This window comes from Camelina sativa, chromosome 11, assembly GCF_030686135.1.
Source record: "Camelina sativa cultivar CO46 ecotype springtype chromosome 11, ASM3068613v1".
Lineage (NCBI taxonomy): Eukaryota > Viridiplantae > Streptophyta > Magnoliopsida > Brassicales > Brassicaceae > Camelina > Camelina sativa.
In genome coordinates, this window is record NC_141890.1 from 376,828 (window position 1) to 389,298 (window position 12,471).

At 40.8% G+C, this 12,471-nt stretch overlaps 2 protein-coding genes across 3 annotated transcripts; one reads left to right on the forward strand and one right to left on the reverse strand.

Moving 5' to 3' along the window:
* Positions 1 to 517: 517 nt before the first annotated feature.
* LOC104727471 (pre-mRNA-processing-splicing factor 8B) lies at positions 518 to 10,738 on the reverse strand. 2 transcript variants are annotated; one of them, XM_087471401.1, is made up of 24 exons: positions 10,115 to 10,738; positions 9,900 to 10,023; positions 9,731 to 9,813; positions 9,240 to 9,661; positions 8,645 to 9,137; positions 7,761 to 8,551; positions 7,381 to 7,649; positions 6,888 to 7,202; positions 6,487 to 6,791; positions 5,950 to 6,404; positions 5,747 to 5,873; positions 5,389 to 5,630; positions 5,172 to 5,295; positions 4,789 to 5,086; positions 4,290 to 4,543; positions 3,490 to 4,154; positions 3,304 to 3,410; positions 2,966 to 3,220; positions 2,378 to 2,851; positions 2,039 to 2,200; positions 1,743 to 1,940; positions 1,379 to 1,657; positions 1,053 to 1,295; positions 518 to 952 (listed from the first exon to the last, which is right to left on the reverse strand). In XM_087471401.1, the coding sequence occupies exons 1-24, from the start codon at positions 10,372 to 10,374 to the stop codon at positions 761 to 763; spliced, it is 7,137 nt and encodes a 2,378-aa protein (XP_087327527.1). In that variant the 5' UTR covers positions 10,375 to 10,738; the 3' UTR covers positions 518 to 760. The 2 variants fall into 2 exon arrangements, with proteins under 2 accessions (XP_087327527.1, XP_087327526.1); XM_087471400.1 differs by having other exon boundaries at positions 9,240 to 9,630; positions 9,735 to 9,813; positions 10,115 to 10,568.
* Positions 10,739 to 10,745: 7 nt separating this feature from the next.
* On the forward strand, positions 10,746 to 12,469 carry LOC104720791 (uncharacterized). The gene is made up of 6 exons (XM_010438674.3): positions 10,746 to 11,061; positions 11,298 to 11,497; positions 11,580 to 11,720; positions 11,811 to 11,891; positions 12,002 to 12,126; positions 12,203 to 12,469. Exons 1-6 carry the CDS (start codon positions 10,836 to 10,838, stop codon positions 12,249 to 12,251), a joined length of 822 nt encoding a protein of 273 aa, XP_010436976.1. The 5' UTR covers positions 10,746 to 10,835; the 3' UTR covers positions 12,252 to 12,469.
* Positions 12,470 to 12,471: the final 2 nt, after the last annotated feature.

Genomic DNA, 12,471 nt, shown 5'->3' on the forward strand with positions numbered 1-12,471 from the left:
TATGAACAGTACTTAGATCCAACAAAAGTAAAACAATGTGGAGACATCTCATCGGTTAGTTTCTCAATTGGTCTCACCACAAAAATCGAGTGTGATCAATGATAAAAGCGCATATAGGAAGACATATTTTGTTGGGAATTTTCAGAATGCTAGATTTTGACTTTTCTAACGACGACAACAAGAACTAATTTAACAGAGTAATTCAATTATCAGAAGAAATTCAAATGTATACATAGTATTTGAGCATTACTTTCTGTTTAAAACCAATCAAAATGTGTTCATCAACATTTTAAACAATTGAAAAGAGTTGGCTCTAAATTGTACAAATGGCAAAAAGTAAAACAGAATCACAAGAGCAAGGGGTCATGTTATAGATAAATAAAAAGGTACTCTGGTTTGGCGGCATGCCCAAAATATCAAAGCTTGAACAAGATGGTATTTGAATCAACAATGAACAAAAATCAGCAATGCATGTATGCGAAATTGTATATAATCGAAGTAATCTTACCAAGGCACATTTCTGAAAAAAGATGATAATTATCATCTAAAAAGATTAGCATCATACTGACAATTATAACCTCACATACTGTTTATAAGTGGAATCAAAATGTGCAGATCTTTAATATACAGTATATTATGATATAGTGAAGATCTTTTGTCCAAAGAAAGACTACATACGCTGATGGAGGTTAATTATCTTTTCAATCTCGCCATTCAATTCATTCCACAACAATTTGCACACTAATTTAAATCATATGTCTTAAGCAAAAGTGTCCTCACGATCGGGGTCATGACCACCATCCTCCTCCATGTTGCTGAACTCTAGGAAATGAGTGGGTCGATGGTCTTGGTGATAGAACTCCATCGGGGTTCCGAGTTTCAAGCTGTATTGCATGCTCAGCGTGTGCTTCACTCCCATGAAGTTGTAGTTCCATGGTCCGTTCTCAGGAACCTATCATTCAACAATGTGTCTCATTTCAATACTACATATAATAAAAATATCAAAACAAGGACAAAACACAACAATCAAGGGTTACTCTGTGTGTTCTGACCATATAGAAGCCGAAGAAGCGGTCACTCAAGAGCATCTGAACCTTCTCGTAGTGGGTAGGAAGGTAACCCTGAGGATTGCTGCCTGTGTCTTTGTTCAACCGTCCCCATTCATATCCGGCTTGCGTCAGCTTGTATGATGTCAAAGAGCAGGAACCAGGAGTGAAACTGCATGTCAGTATGATGCATTTTTCTCCGTCCCATTTCTTATTATTCTCCAGAACACGGGAGTGAGATGTCACATCCTATAGCAAACCATGACAAAAAAAATTAGTTGTTGAGTGTAAAGTCTGTAATTCGGAAAGAATGTGTATGTATCTATGCATACCTCTGGTGACAACTGAGGAAGCTCGTTAGGCTGTGTGTGCATCCATCCCAAGGGCTCTAGATCATCCAAGAAATCATGCTCTGGAAGAGCTGACGGCAGGTGAACTTGCTGGTGAGTTCCCCTTTGCGGCACCATCACAACGCAACGGATTTCCTTCACTTGGGGATTATCTGGGGGACTCATCCCATATAAGTATCCACAAATTTGAGTTCGAAGATCTGCTATGCATATGAACTTCTTCAATATGTTCTTTGGCATAATGTACGTGTATCCGGTTTCCTGGGAACAACAAACAAATACGTTTTAGGGACACTCTACTTACTTAATTTGAATAAGTGAGTCTGAGCGAATTTGAACTTCGTACCTTTATCTCGTCTGAGTTCACGTATATGTGGTTGACCCTGAGGTGGAGGTTAGTAGCTGAAATTGCGCGTACACGCCAGTCTGTTTTGGAACAGAATAGAGACTGCTCGTACGGAGTAATGGTGGAGCTAATCAGATCATCACCATGAATATTTGTGAATCTTGTCGTGACTGCAGTAAGCTGGCTAGCTTCCTTTGCCTGCAGTAGGAAACATATTTTTTAGGGTAACCAATATAAAACTAATCTCTAAATATCCTGTTCCTAGAACCTTTGAAATGAGTGGCAGTTACAAGTACCTGTTTCTCAATCTCAGCTATCTGTTGCCTCTGCTGAGAGGGTGGAGTAATCTCCGCACCAAGTATTATATCTCTGATCTCTGACTGCGTCAGAGCTGACGTATTCACGCTGTTCTTTGTCGCGTAGTCAGAAAAAATGAGATCTGTAAGAGCTACCTCCACCTGAATATAACAGTGAATCATCAGATCAGATGATAGTCAGGAAGGGGGATAACTACACTGAATAAAGAAAAGAGCTATATAATTTAATTCAAAAAGTAGAAGCTGCAGATGTAAAGATCAGGCAGTCTAATCAGTGAATACAATGAAACACTACTTCAAAGGTGGCACAAGGGTTACCTTCATCCATTGGTCGTCAGTGAGAGAGGGCCAGATGTGATGTGACTCAGTGACTACAGATTTGTCGGGCTTCAATAACATCTTTGCCTTCTCATTATTTACGTGAAGAGCACGAAGGATCAAAATAAGTCTTTGAAAGGCGGTGTACGAAGAAATAGTCTTCAACCAATCATCATAGATATTGAAGAGGACCATCTGCGGCTCTGTGGCCTTCAAAATCAGATCACCAAATTTTTCTATTTTAAGACAAGCCTGGAATGGAAGCTGGAGTTCACTTCCCTTTATAACAATATTTGGAAAATCCAGCAGATGAACCTCAAGGGGATCCAACATTGCTTTACGAGTCACAATAACTTGTTTTGGCTGTTCTTCAACAGGGAGAGACCGGACAAGTGCAGCAACCTCTTCTGCAGTTTTCCATTTCGCTAGCTGACCAAGGCGCTTCTGACCAGCCCAAACGCTTGTATGGATGATCTAGTGGGACAAAGATTCCAATGGGTGTTATTATAGTTATAAGATGAAACAGTGGTTACATACTACAATGCATATGCACGTTAGTAATGGAATGCATGGGAGAGGGAAAACTACCTTTAGGAATAGTTGCCCTGTTCTTGGGTTGAATATAAAAATCACACCATTGATTGGCTTTGTTGTCAGATTTCCTTCAAATGTCTTGTGGATTGTGACACGATACACATTGGTATCATCAACGAACCATATGATCTGATTGCTGAATATTTCACCATAGTTTTGTGATGACAAATATGGCTCCGTAGGCTCAGATGAATACAATTGTAAACCTTTCCTTACCCTCTCTCTCAACACATATAGAGCGGGATTTGACTGTAGAATTTAAAAGCACAAACAATAAGAGTCACATATGTAAAAGCCTAATAAAAAAACACACCACGAAAGAGTTCTAGTACCTTCATGATCTTGTTCATTGCTTGAGCAAGCAGCGGTTTTGAACCAGGGAACCAATTACCAAAGGCAGAATGCAAGTTGTAGGCCAAATCAAGCCCAACCATAACACCTGCAAGGGTTTTATCAAAATATGAAACTTACTGCAGAAAAATATAAAAAATAAGAGTTCGGAAAAAACAATAACGTACCTGTCGGAGATGGATAGATAGACATGTTGTCAGTTGTGTAATCCATGAATTTGGCCCTAGTATAGCGTTCAATATCATGGGAGTTGTAATCCATGAATTTGGCCCTAGTATAGCGTTCAATATCATGGGAGTCATAATCTCCCCATCGAAGTTGAACATCTATCCAATAGTTGTTACTTGCTTTCTGATCAAACATATCCTTTGATTCAGCCACTAGACTAGGCTTAGACATTGGCCATTTATGGGCAGCAAATAGAAGAACATCAGCACAAGAGGTATTCATTTTGTAACTCTTCCGTGGATGAATCGTCTCTTTCTGCACAGTTTCTATCTCCAACGCATCCAACTCTTGATCCAGTACTTGGCAAAGGTCCATAACAACACTCTCATGGATCTTTTGCCACAAATGGGCACGGAATATCTGAATCAAAGATATCTTAAGAGTAGGAATCTTTCCGTGCATAAATATTCCTGTCAGATCCAACTGGACTTGGAAACCCACATACACATTCGCTCGATTAATTGTTGGCGACCACCAGAGCGTGAATCTTCTATTCGGAATCTGGTTCAGCCCAGACCTCTGGGCATTTGTCAGCTTCTTATATTTCATCGACTCCTCAAAACCAGATGCCTTCTCCCAAAAAAGACCTTCCCATGTCGGAAAGCTGGGTTCATGGAAAGAAAAAGAATTTAGAAAAATTGATACGGAAGGGTAAGGAAAAAGCTGTGAGCAAGAAAACATCAAATGTTTATGTGAAAAAAGTCATAATTAATTGAGCACAAACGAAAAGGCAACTCACTATGTTCCCTTGAATAAGGTGTGCTCAAGAATACCCTCAACCCCTCCAAGAGCTTGGATGACATCAGTTCGATAATTGTTTAAGTTCCACAGTTTACCATCATGCCTCTGGTGTGTCCACCAGAAAGGATTTTGTTTCAGGGCTTGGTACTGTTTGAAGTCGGTCCGGACCCTCCAACCTTTATCATACGCTAAAGTGTGCCTATCCTTCTGAAACAGCGTATTTATGCGAGGAATTCCCCTATCCCAAGAGTCCTGTCAAATATTTTTTAACATGAGTTTAAAACTCCAAATCGAACATCAAGCTTCCCAATCAAACTTTTATGGAACTTCGTACACCTCCATAAGAGAACAAGGCAACACTTCCAGACCAGTGAAAACTATACACATAAAATGCTACTTCCAAAACTAGCGAAAGAGGGTAAAGCTAGCAAATTGATTTTTTTCTCAGAACTATACACTACGTAAAGAGGCAACAAAATTAGAAGTGAAATACTTACCTCCAGATCCTCCAGCGTCAACCGTCTATTTTGGGCCTGTGCTTCCTGCCTCTTCAAAGCATACTCTGCCCACACCCGCTGTGAATCAATAAATTCGCTTTCCCAAGGTTGTATGTAACGGTAAAGATTAGGAATCAGTTGATCCTCCTCGTGGCTCATTCCACTCCTGAAATGGCTTACACCAACATCTGTCTGCTTGCTGTATCGAAGGTCACTTTGTGGGATCAAAATATGACCCATAGACAGCATTCCAAGCCCACCAATTTCCTTTGGAGAGTAGAAGATAACAGGAGGAAATCTACCAACGAAAAGAGAACAATCAAGTTTACAAAAAAATTATATACGTTAAACATAATATATATAGTAAGAACGCATTTTCTTACCGACTAGGCATCTTGGAGTTCAGCCCAATCTTAACCCTTGTTTGGATTTTATTTTCACATTTAACAAGCAGATCCAAGAGCTCTTGCGTATGCACAGTGGCTTCACGGAAGTAAGTCATGAGGCCTGTGCAAAACAAATAAATGTACTCAGCTTCATGCTAGCCAAACATTATTAAACATCATCGGTACTACCAGAAGAAAAGCGCTTAGGATATACCTATCAGAGCCGTATTCCATTTATTGACGATTTTGGTAAATGTGGTTGACCCTGATGACATAAGGATCTGCCTAACACGATTCTCAAACACCTTCATGTGTTCATCATCAACCCGCAGAAAAGCAACTGCAGTCCTCTCTTTGGTTAGTTCATTCTGCAGATTCCAGACCCCATCCCTCGTGTTGCTGAAAGCTTCTTGGCCCATCCTGATTTTTGGAAGTATGCGGACTTCAAAACCACACCTGCAGGCAAGAATACAAACCCCAGTCACTATAAGCAGCACTACCAAACTATGACAAAAACAAAGGCCTAGCTAATTTATAACAGCTGGACTTGAAAACTTAGACAAAACGCGTACATGCTGAAAAGCAGGTTTGGATTATCCTTGCTGTAAACGGAGACAAAGCCACTCTCCCACTCCAAGGTTGTGATGCACCGAGGAAGACGATTCTTCATATCCCAGAAGACACTTCTACCAAGATTGACTGCAAGATGAAAAAATAATGAGACAACATTCGGTGCATAAATGATGGTCGATCAAAAAATAAAAACGGAACATACCATCATGTTTCATCAACCTCATCCTTGCATCTCTTGGCCAGCACTTTTTATTGTTATATCCCACCATGTTTTCATTGTTGGGATCAGGATTCTCGCTTAGATAACGTTGAATAAGATCCCGAGCCTCTTCATGGGTAAATTTAAACATTATATGCACTTTGTCTATATAACGAGAATACAGTCTTATGGGATGACGTGTCTCAACTTTTGTATCCCAATAGGTCATAAACTCATTAGGCCTCTGCGATGGCCCCGCAATTTCACTCGCTCGAGTCAAACCAAGAAGCAAAAGATCTAGCACTAGTCCATAAAATTGAACAACAAACGATGCAAACTGCAGTCCCCTAATGAGTCCATACGTATTAGTATAGCTCATATCCTTGTAAGACAGCACCACGTTATTCTTGCCAGTCACATAGTTTGCAAGCTTGGGGTCAAGAACCAAACGAAGAAGGCTGAAAGAAATAACAAGAACGTGTTACTCCGGAAATTCTAGGTTTTATGTATATAATCACTATGCATTTTATAGAGATGTACCTGTTCAACACTGTAAGATCAATCTTCTCAAAGAGTTTTTCAAGCTTCGTCTGGAGCATCACCACACACTGACCATCACCTGTGTCCCATATGCCTTGCAAATTATTGATACCTTGACACCATTTGTAAACCAGAAGCGGTGGAGGCTCTGAGTCTGCAGGCTTAATCCAGTTGGGAAACAAGTGGCGCCTGTCACCCTCGTACCACAAATATTGATCAAGATAGGCATCAGTAATTTTCTCTAGGGGATCAATTTGATAGACTGGGATCAAATGGCTATATAGATCCATAAACTCTATGCCAACCTGCAGAAAGAAAAAAGTAATCACCATCAGAATAATGTAGTGACTTAAGACGCATGTTCATAAAACTGCTCCAGAATAAGTGAATAATCAACTTACTTCTTTGAAACTATGCTGAGTGAGAAGATGACGCTTTATTCGCATTAGAGCTTCATGAGGATTGTCATAAGCCTGTTCAATTAAACCAAGCTCTTCTCTCTGCTGCTGATTCAACTTCACAGCTGCACTATATGATTCTTTCAGTCTCTCAAGGGCCAAGATAAGCAACTTTGTGTCATGTTTATATGATAACGGGGGGAAAGGGATTGGTGAAAATTTTCTAGACTCCAGCCAATTAACAGTGGTGCTATATATTGCAATTCCTTCATCGGCAGTGACATATGGACCATCTTTCTGAAAATTATGCTGTCGTTCCTGCAAAAATGTTACAACGAGAAAATATTACAAACTAGAAAATCTAGAATAAAAGAATAATCAAAACAGTTTGTTAAAATAAGAACAATTCGACCAGATCAATAAACGGAGCCTCTTCATAAGCATCTGAATCAAGCAACAATGATGAAGATGATATGAGTTGTGACAAGTTACAAACCTGTTCAGCCTTTAGCCAAAGTCGGGTTAACCGTCCAAGATTCTTTCTACAAACTGTCTTATCAACAGTAGCCCCTCTTCTGATACGCTCACGGTTGTAGTGAGCAACATTTGTCCACCAATCAGCCTTTGACTTGACATATCGGAGGATCATATTCTCAATTGCCACAGGTAGACCAGGGACCTTCCATGGTATATTAGCTTTCCAGCACCGCCATGCCTCACTAAGGTGCTGCAATATCGTCCGCGCTTTATTTTGCTTGATACCCTCTGCACATACGCGGACAGTCAAAAATCAAGAAAAAAGAGATAAAATTAAAGGAAAGCAATCCCATCCTTGAGCAACACAAAAACAAATCCGTTATAAACGCAAGAGCTAACCTGGCATTGCATCAAGGACATCATGCATGACAGCAGCTCGAAGCTCCAAATCAAAATGGCTTTCAACTCTCTGTTTTGTGACAGTTTTGGCCACTCCCTTTGAGTGACGCCCCTCAAATTGACGTGCAAGCAGGTTGCCTAACCATCGTTCTAGAAGAGGAACTACTCCGCGAAGGAAAAACAACCATACCCTCCACATTGGAGCCCAAAATCCACACCCTGGTCCTTTACCCACAGGACCGGTATTGAAACGGTAATACATCAAGTGTTTCAAATCCTTGCACATCCTGATTTGTCTCATAAGTCTGTACTTATAACGGTACATACCCGTCAATTGGCCAACATGGGAGAAAATATATTGCAGGCCATCAGCCAATTGAAAGGCATCAACATTACCAAGTCGGAACTGGACATTTGCATCAACTACAAGTTTTGTCAACCGGAGGATCTCACGGCAGAGATGAAAAGCGTTCCCAAAACGTGACTTCTTCCGCTCCTTGGTTGTCAGAGTTTTCACAGGCTTGAGGTTGAAGTTATAATCAAGGTGGAGGTAGTTCAAACTCTTCCTGTGAATCAACAGGTTCAGCATATTATGACCCTGCCGGCAGACTTGCAGACCAACTTCAACCCAATCCAGTTCGGTGCTCTGGAAAAACTTTGTAGCTGCAAGAGATTGGAACAAGTGCTTCTTACTCTGAGCCTTAGGTGGTCTATGGTGCAGCTCATTCAACACATAACATTTCAAAAGCTTCTGGTAACTAACACGAACTTTGACTGGATATGCTGGAGGACTGCAATAAATGAGATCACTAGACGTTAGAATACTGACTAGAAAATTTCAAAGGGGAAAGAGAACTTACGTAGCATCAGAAAAATGAGCTTACCAGTGCTCCTTAAACCACTCTGCAACAAGGGGTATATCTTCTGCCCGCCGAGTCCTCCCAGACCTCATATTGAAAGGCCGAGGGGCAAACAACAATGAAATGCCAGCAGCTGTAGTGTCAGTGTAGAGTGGGGAGTTTTTCACCAACGGTTCCACTCCTTCTGGTAACACAAAGTCATCCTCATCATCATCAAAACCATTACTTTGGCGCTGTTTCTTATTAGTGTTATTTGAGTTACTTATTGGGTGAATTAGTGGATCATAATAGAACGCAGGAAGATCAGGATCCTCAGTCTTTATGTACATAACCATAGGAACGTGATAGACACAGAGCTTTACTTTCCTGGGCCTATTATTGTACAGATGGGGGAAAGCTACTCTGTACTCAGTTCGCAAAGGGGATCGAATGATAAGCTTGTCGATGTCATTAAATTCATTCCAGTCCTCATCCCCTTTCTCCATATCACGATGCAAAGGCTCAAACTTAGGACCGCCTGGAAAAAAGTACTGGAATGCATAAGAAAAAGAGAACAGAAGGACAGCAGCTCAAAAAGAATATATAAGATATAGAGAGCAGAGAAGGACGATCGTGTAACCTGGTATGCACATGTTCAGTGCCTTTGCTGTGAAGAAGGATGGCATGTCAAACAAGTAGAAGTAGTTGCGATCAACCAAATCAGACAACAACTGGGCTGCAAGTCTGTGAAGGGTTGACATAATTGGAAGTGAGAGATTCCACGTCCGGTAACTTGGACCATTGATCAGTTTAGTTTTCACAAGTGGCTTGTGGTCGTAAAACCAAGAGTATACAGCAGAATCTTCTTCCTCGTCAAGCTCCAACTGAATAGGCTCCAGGGGATCCACGTCCAACAGGTTATCAGCATAGTCTAGAGGGGGCTCCTCATCATCAAATGGTGGAAAACGCATTCTCTTGAAATGACGACGATCCCTCTTCTCCCTTCTCATCATTATCCACATAGAACCCCACTGAAAACCAGAGACAAGGAAAGAACCATCACTCCCAGAAATTCAAAAATGCACATATACAGAAGTAAAGAGAGAGAGAGAGAGAGAGGTTATCATCCACCCACTAGGCTCCACAACCCATGGAATCTCGTTCACAAAAGTAATAGCTCCAGTGATATGATACAAGACCTTCACGTCTCGGACCTGGAAGGAATCTGAGTATAAAAATTTTGAGCAGAGCACAAAAAAAACTAAAGCGAGATAGATATCCTTGTAAACTAAATGAGTACCTGCTGCCAGGGCATAGGCATATTCTCCAGGAGCTTAAAAACAGCGTGAGGGACGAACTTAAGTGCTCCAAGATACACTCGTTTATCAAGACGGTGTTTCTTCGATGACATATCACCATGAGCCCTAAATCAATTAGAATGTTAATAAATTTCAATCCCAAAGTAAACCCTAACCTAAAATTGGGAAATCGATAGTGACAAAAATAGAAACTCGCCTGATGATCTTCCTAACGTGCTCATGTGGCATGTCTTCCTTCTGAGTTTCCACGAACCCAAACTTTCTCTTCTCGCCGTACCGTTTGGAATTTAGCTGCATCCATACTCTGGCTTTCTTCTCAAGCTTCGCCTCCACCTCCTCGAGATTCGGTTCCGTCGGAAGATTCCGATTAGGAAACTCAGCGGGCTGTGCCGGTGTCAGCATCCTTGAACTGTCGGTACCAGGAGGAGCTAAAGCCACACCATCGTTGTTCCACATAGCTTCAGATTTCAAACCCAAAACGCACAGCGAAATCTAAGAGGAGGAAAACCTAAAAAGCCCCGTGCGAGCCTTGATGAGCACGAAAAATAAAAACCCTAAATCACCGTCGTCGGGGTGAGGTGAGGTCGGTAAGAAGACGATTATTAACAGACCTCAATGTATATAAATAGGGTGAAAAACTTAATAATGTCGGTTATTCGACCCTTGTGACTCTACTAGAGTAATAGAACATTCGAGCAAAGTAATTGGGCCTTTTGGTATCTGAAATTGGGCCGGATATATGTGCACATAGCCTTAACCGTCGTGTGGGTAATTCAGTAAAATTAGGGCAAGTCAACGAAAACCAGACTTTTTTTTTTATGTCGATCAATTAAAAAAAGTTACCTTTTTTAACTTTGCCGAGAAAATCAAAGACAGAAGAAGAAGAAGAAGAAGAATAGCGAAAAAAAGGCAAAAACATGAAGACGACGACGAAGACTCCGATCCACGCGGTGTGGTCATGGGTCAGGAGGCAACCTCCGAAGGTGAAGGCTTTTCTCGCCGTGGTCACTGGCATGGCGACTTTGGTTCTTCTCAGATTCATTGTTGTCGATCACGACAATCTCTTTGTTGCCGCTGAGGCTGTTCATTCCATCGGGATCTGTGTTCTCATCTACAAACTCATGAAGGAGAAGACCTGTGCTGGTTCAATTCTATCTCTCTTTTTCTTTTCTTCACCATCCAATTCAATTAATTCTAGGGTTTTTCAACTACTATGTATTCGTCCGTTCCTAGCAAAATTACTTGTCAACGTCACAGCTCTCTCTTGTTTCTTCCTCAATAAAATTTTGGCCTTTGATCAGGATTTCATTGGTTTACCACTATTAGCAATATAGCCGTAAGCTCATGACTTTGTGAATGTGGTTTATTTTATTTTGCAGGATTGTCACTGAAATCTCAGGAGCTTACGGCTATATTTCTAGCGGTTAGGCTGTATTGCAGCTTTGTTATGGAATATGATATACATACCATTCTCGACTTGGCTACTTTGGGAACTACTCTCTGGGTTATCTTTATGATCCGTTTTAAGCTTAGAGCTAGTTACATGGAGGATAAAGACAACTTTGCTCTCTATTATGTGGTAAGTCTCTCTGGTTGACTTGTTTATCACTATAAGCTTTGCAGTAACAATGATTTTGATTTTGATTTTGTTTTTTTTTCAGCTTGTGCCCTGTGTTGTGTTAGCTGTGTTGATTCATCCATCGACCTCCCATAACATATTAAACAGGATTTCGTGGGCATTATGTGTATACCTTGAAGCTGTTTCGGTCCTGCCTCAGCTTCGAGTGATGCAGAACACAAAGGTCACAGCTTTATTTTCACTATGGCAAATTTGAGAACTGAACGGAAAACGCATTTGTTTTACTCTCTCCACATCTATTTGGTTGTTTCAGATTGTTGAACCCTTCACGGCTCATTACGTTTTCGCACTTGGAGTAGCAAGGTTCCTTAGCTGTGCCCACTGGGTTTTACAGGTTAGTTTTGATCCATTAGCAGTTCTGATGCTCGATTGGATCAATTACATTGAAAGATAATTTCGAATGCTGAAAGTGGTCTTGTACAATCTCTAATGTGTTGAAAACAGGTTGTGGACACGCGGGGACGGTTGCTTGTAGCATTGGGTTATGGATTGTGGCCATCAATGGTTCTCATCTCAGAAATTGTTCAAACATTCATCTTGGCAGATTTCTGTTACTACTACGTCAAGAGGTACACGTTTACACCTTTAACTTCAACATTTTAGCTCTTTATATAACTCAAAAGTTTCAATCTTTTTCTTCTGCAGCGTTTTCGGAGGGCAGCTTGTATTGCGGCTTCCATCTGGAGTAGTATAAAGTCATAACTCAAAAGGATAGATATACACTCCAACGATGTCCAATGAGCTTGCTAGACATTACAATCAGAAAAGACAGCTCAATTTTTTTTTTCTTTACCTCTGATTTCACCGTTCATGTGGTGGTCTGAGGTTGCACAACTGAGTTGGTAACGAATTAATTTTACTGTGTTGTATATTTTTGACTATGAAGGGATTTTATGTCTGTCCGGTCGATAAGG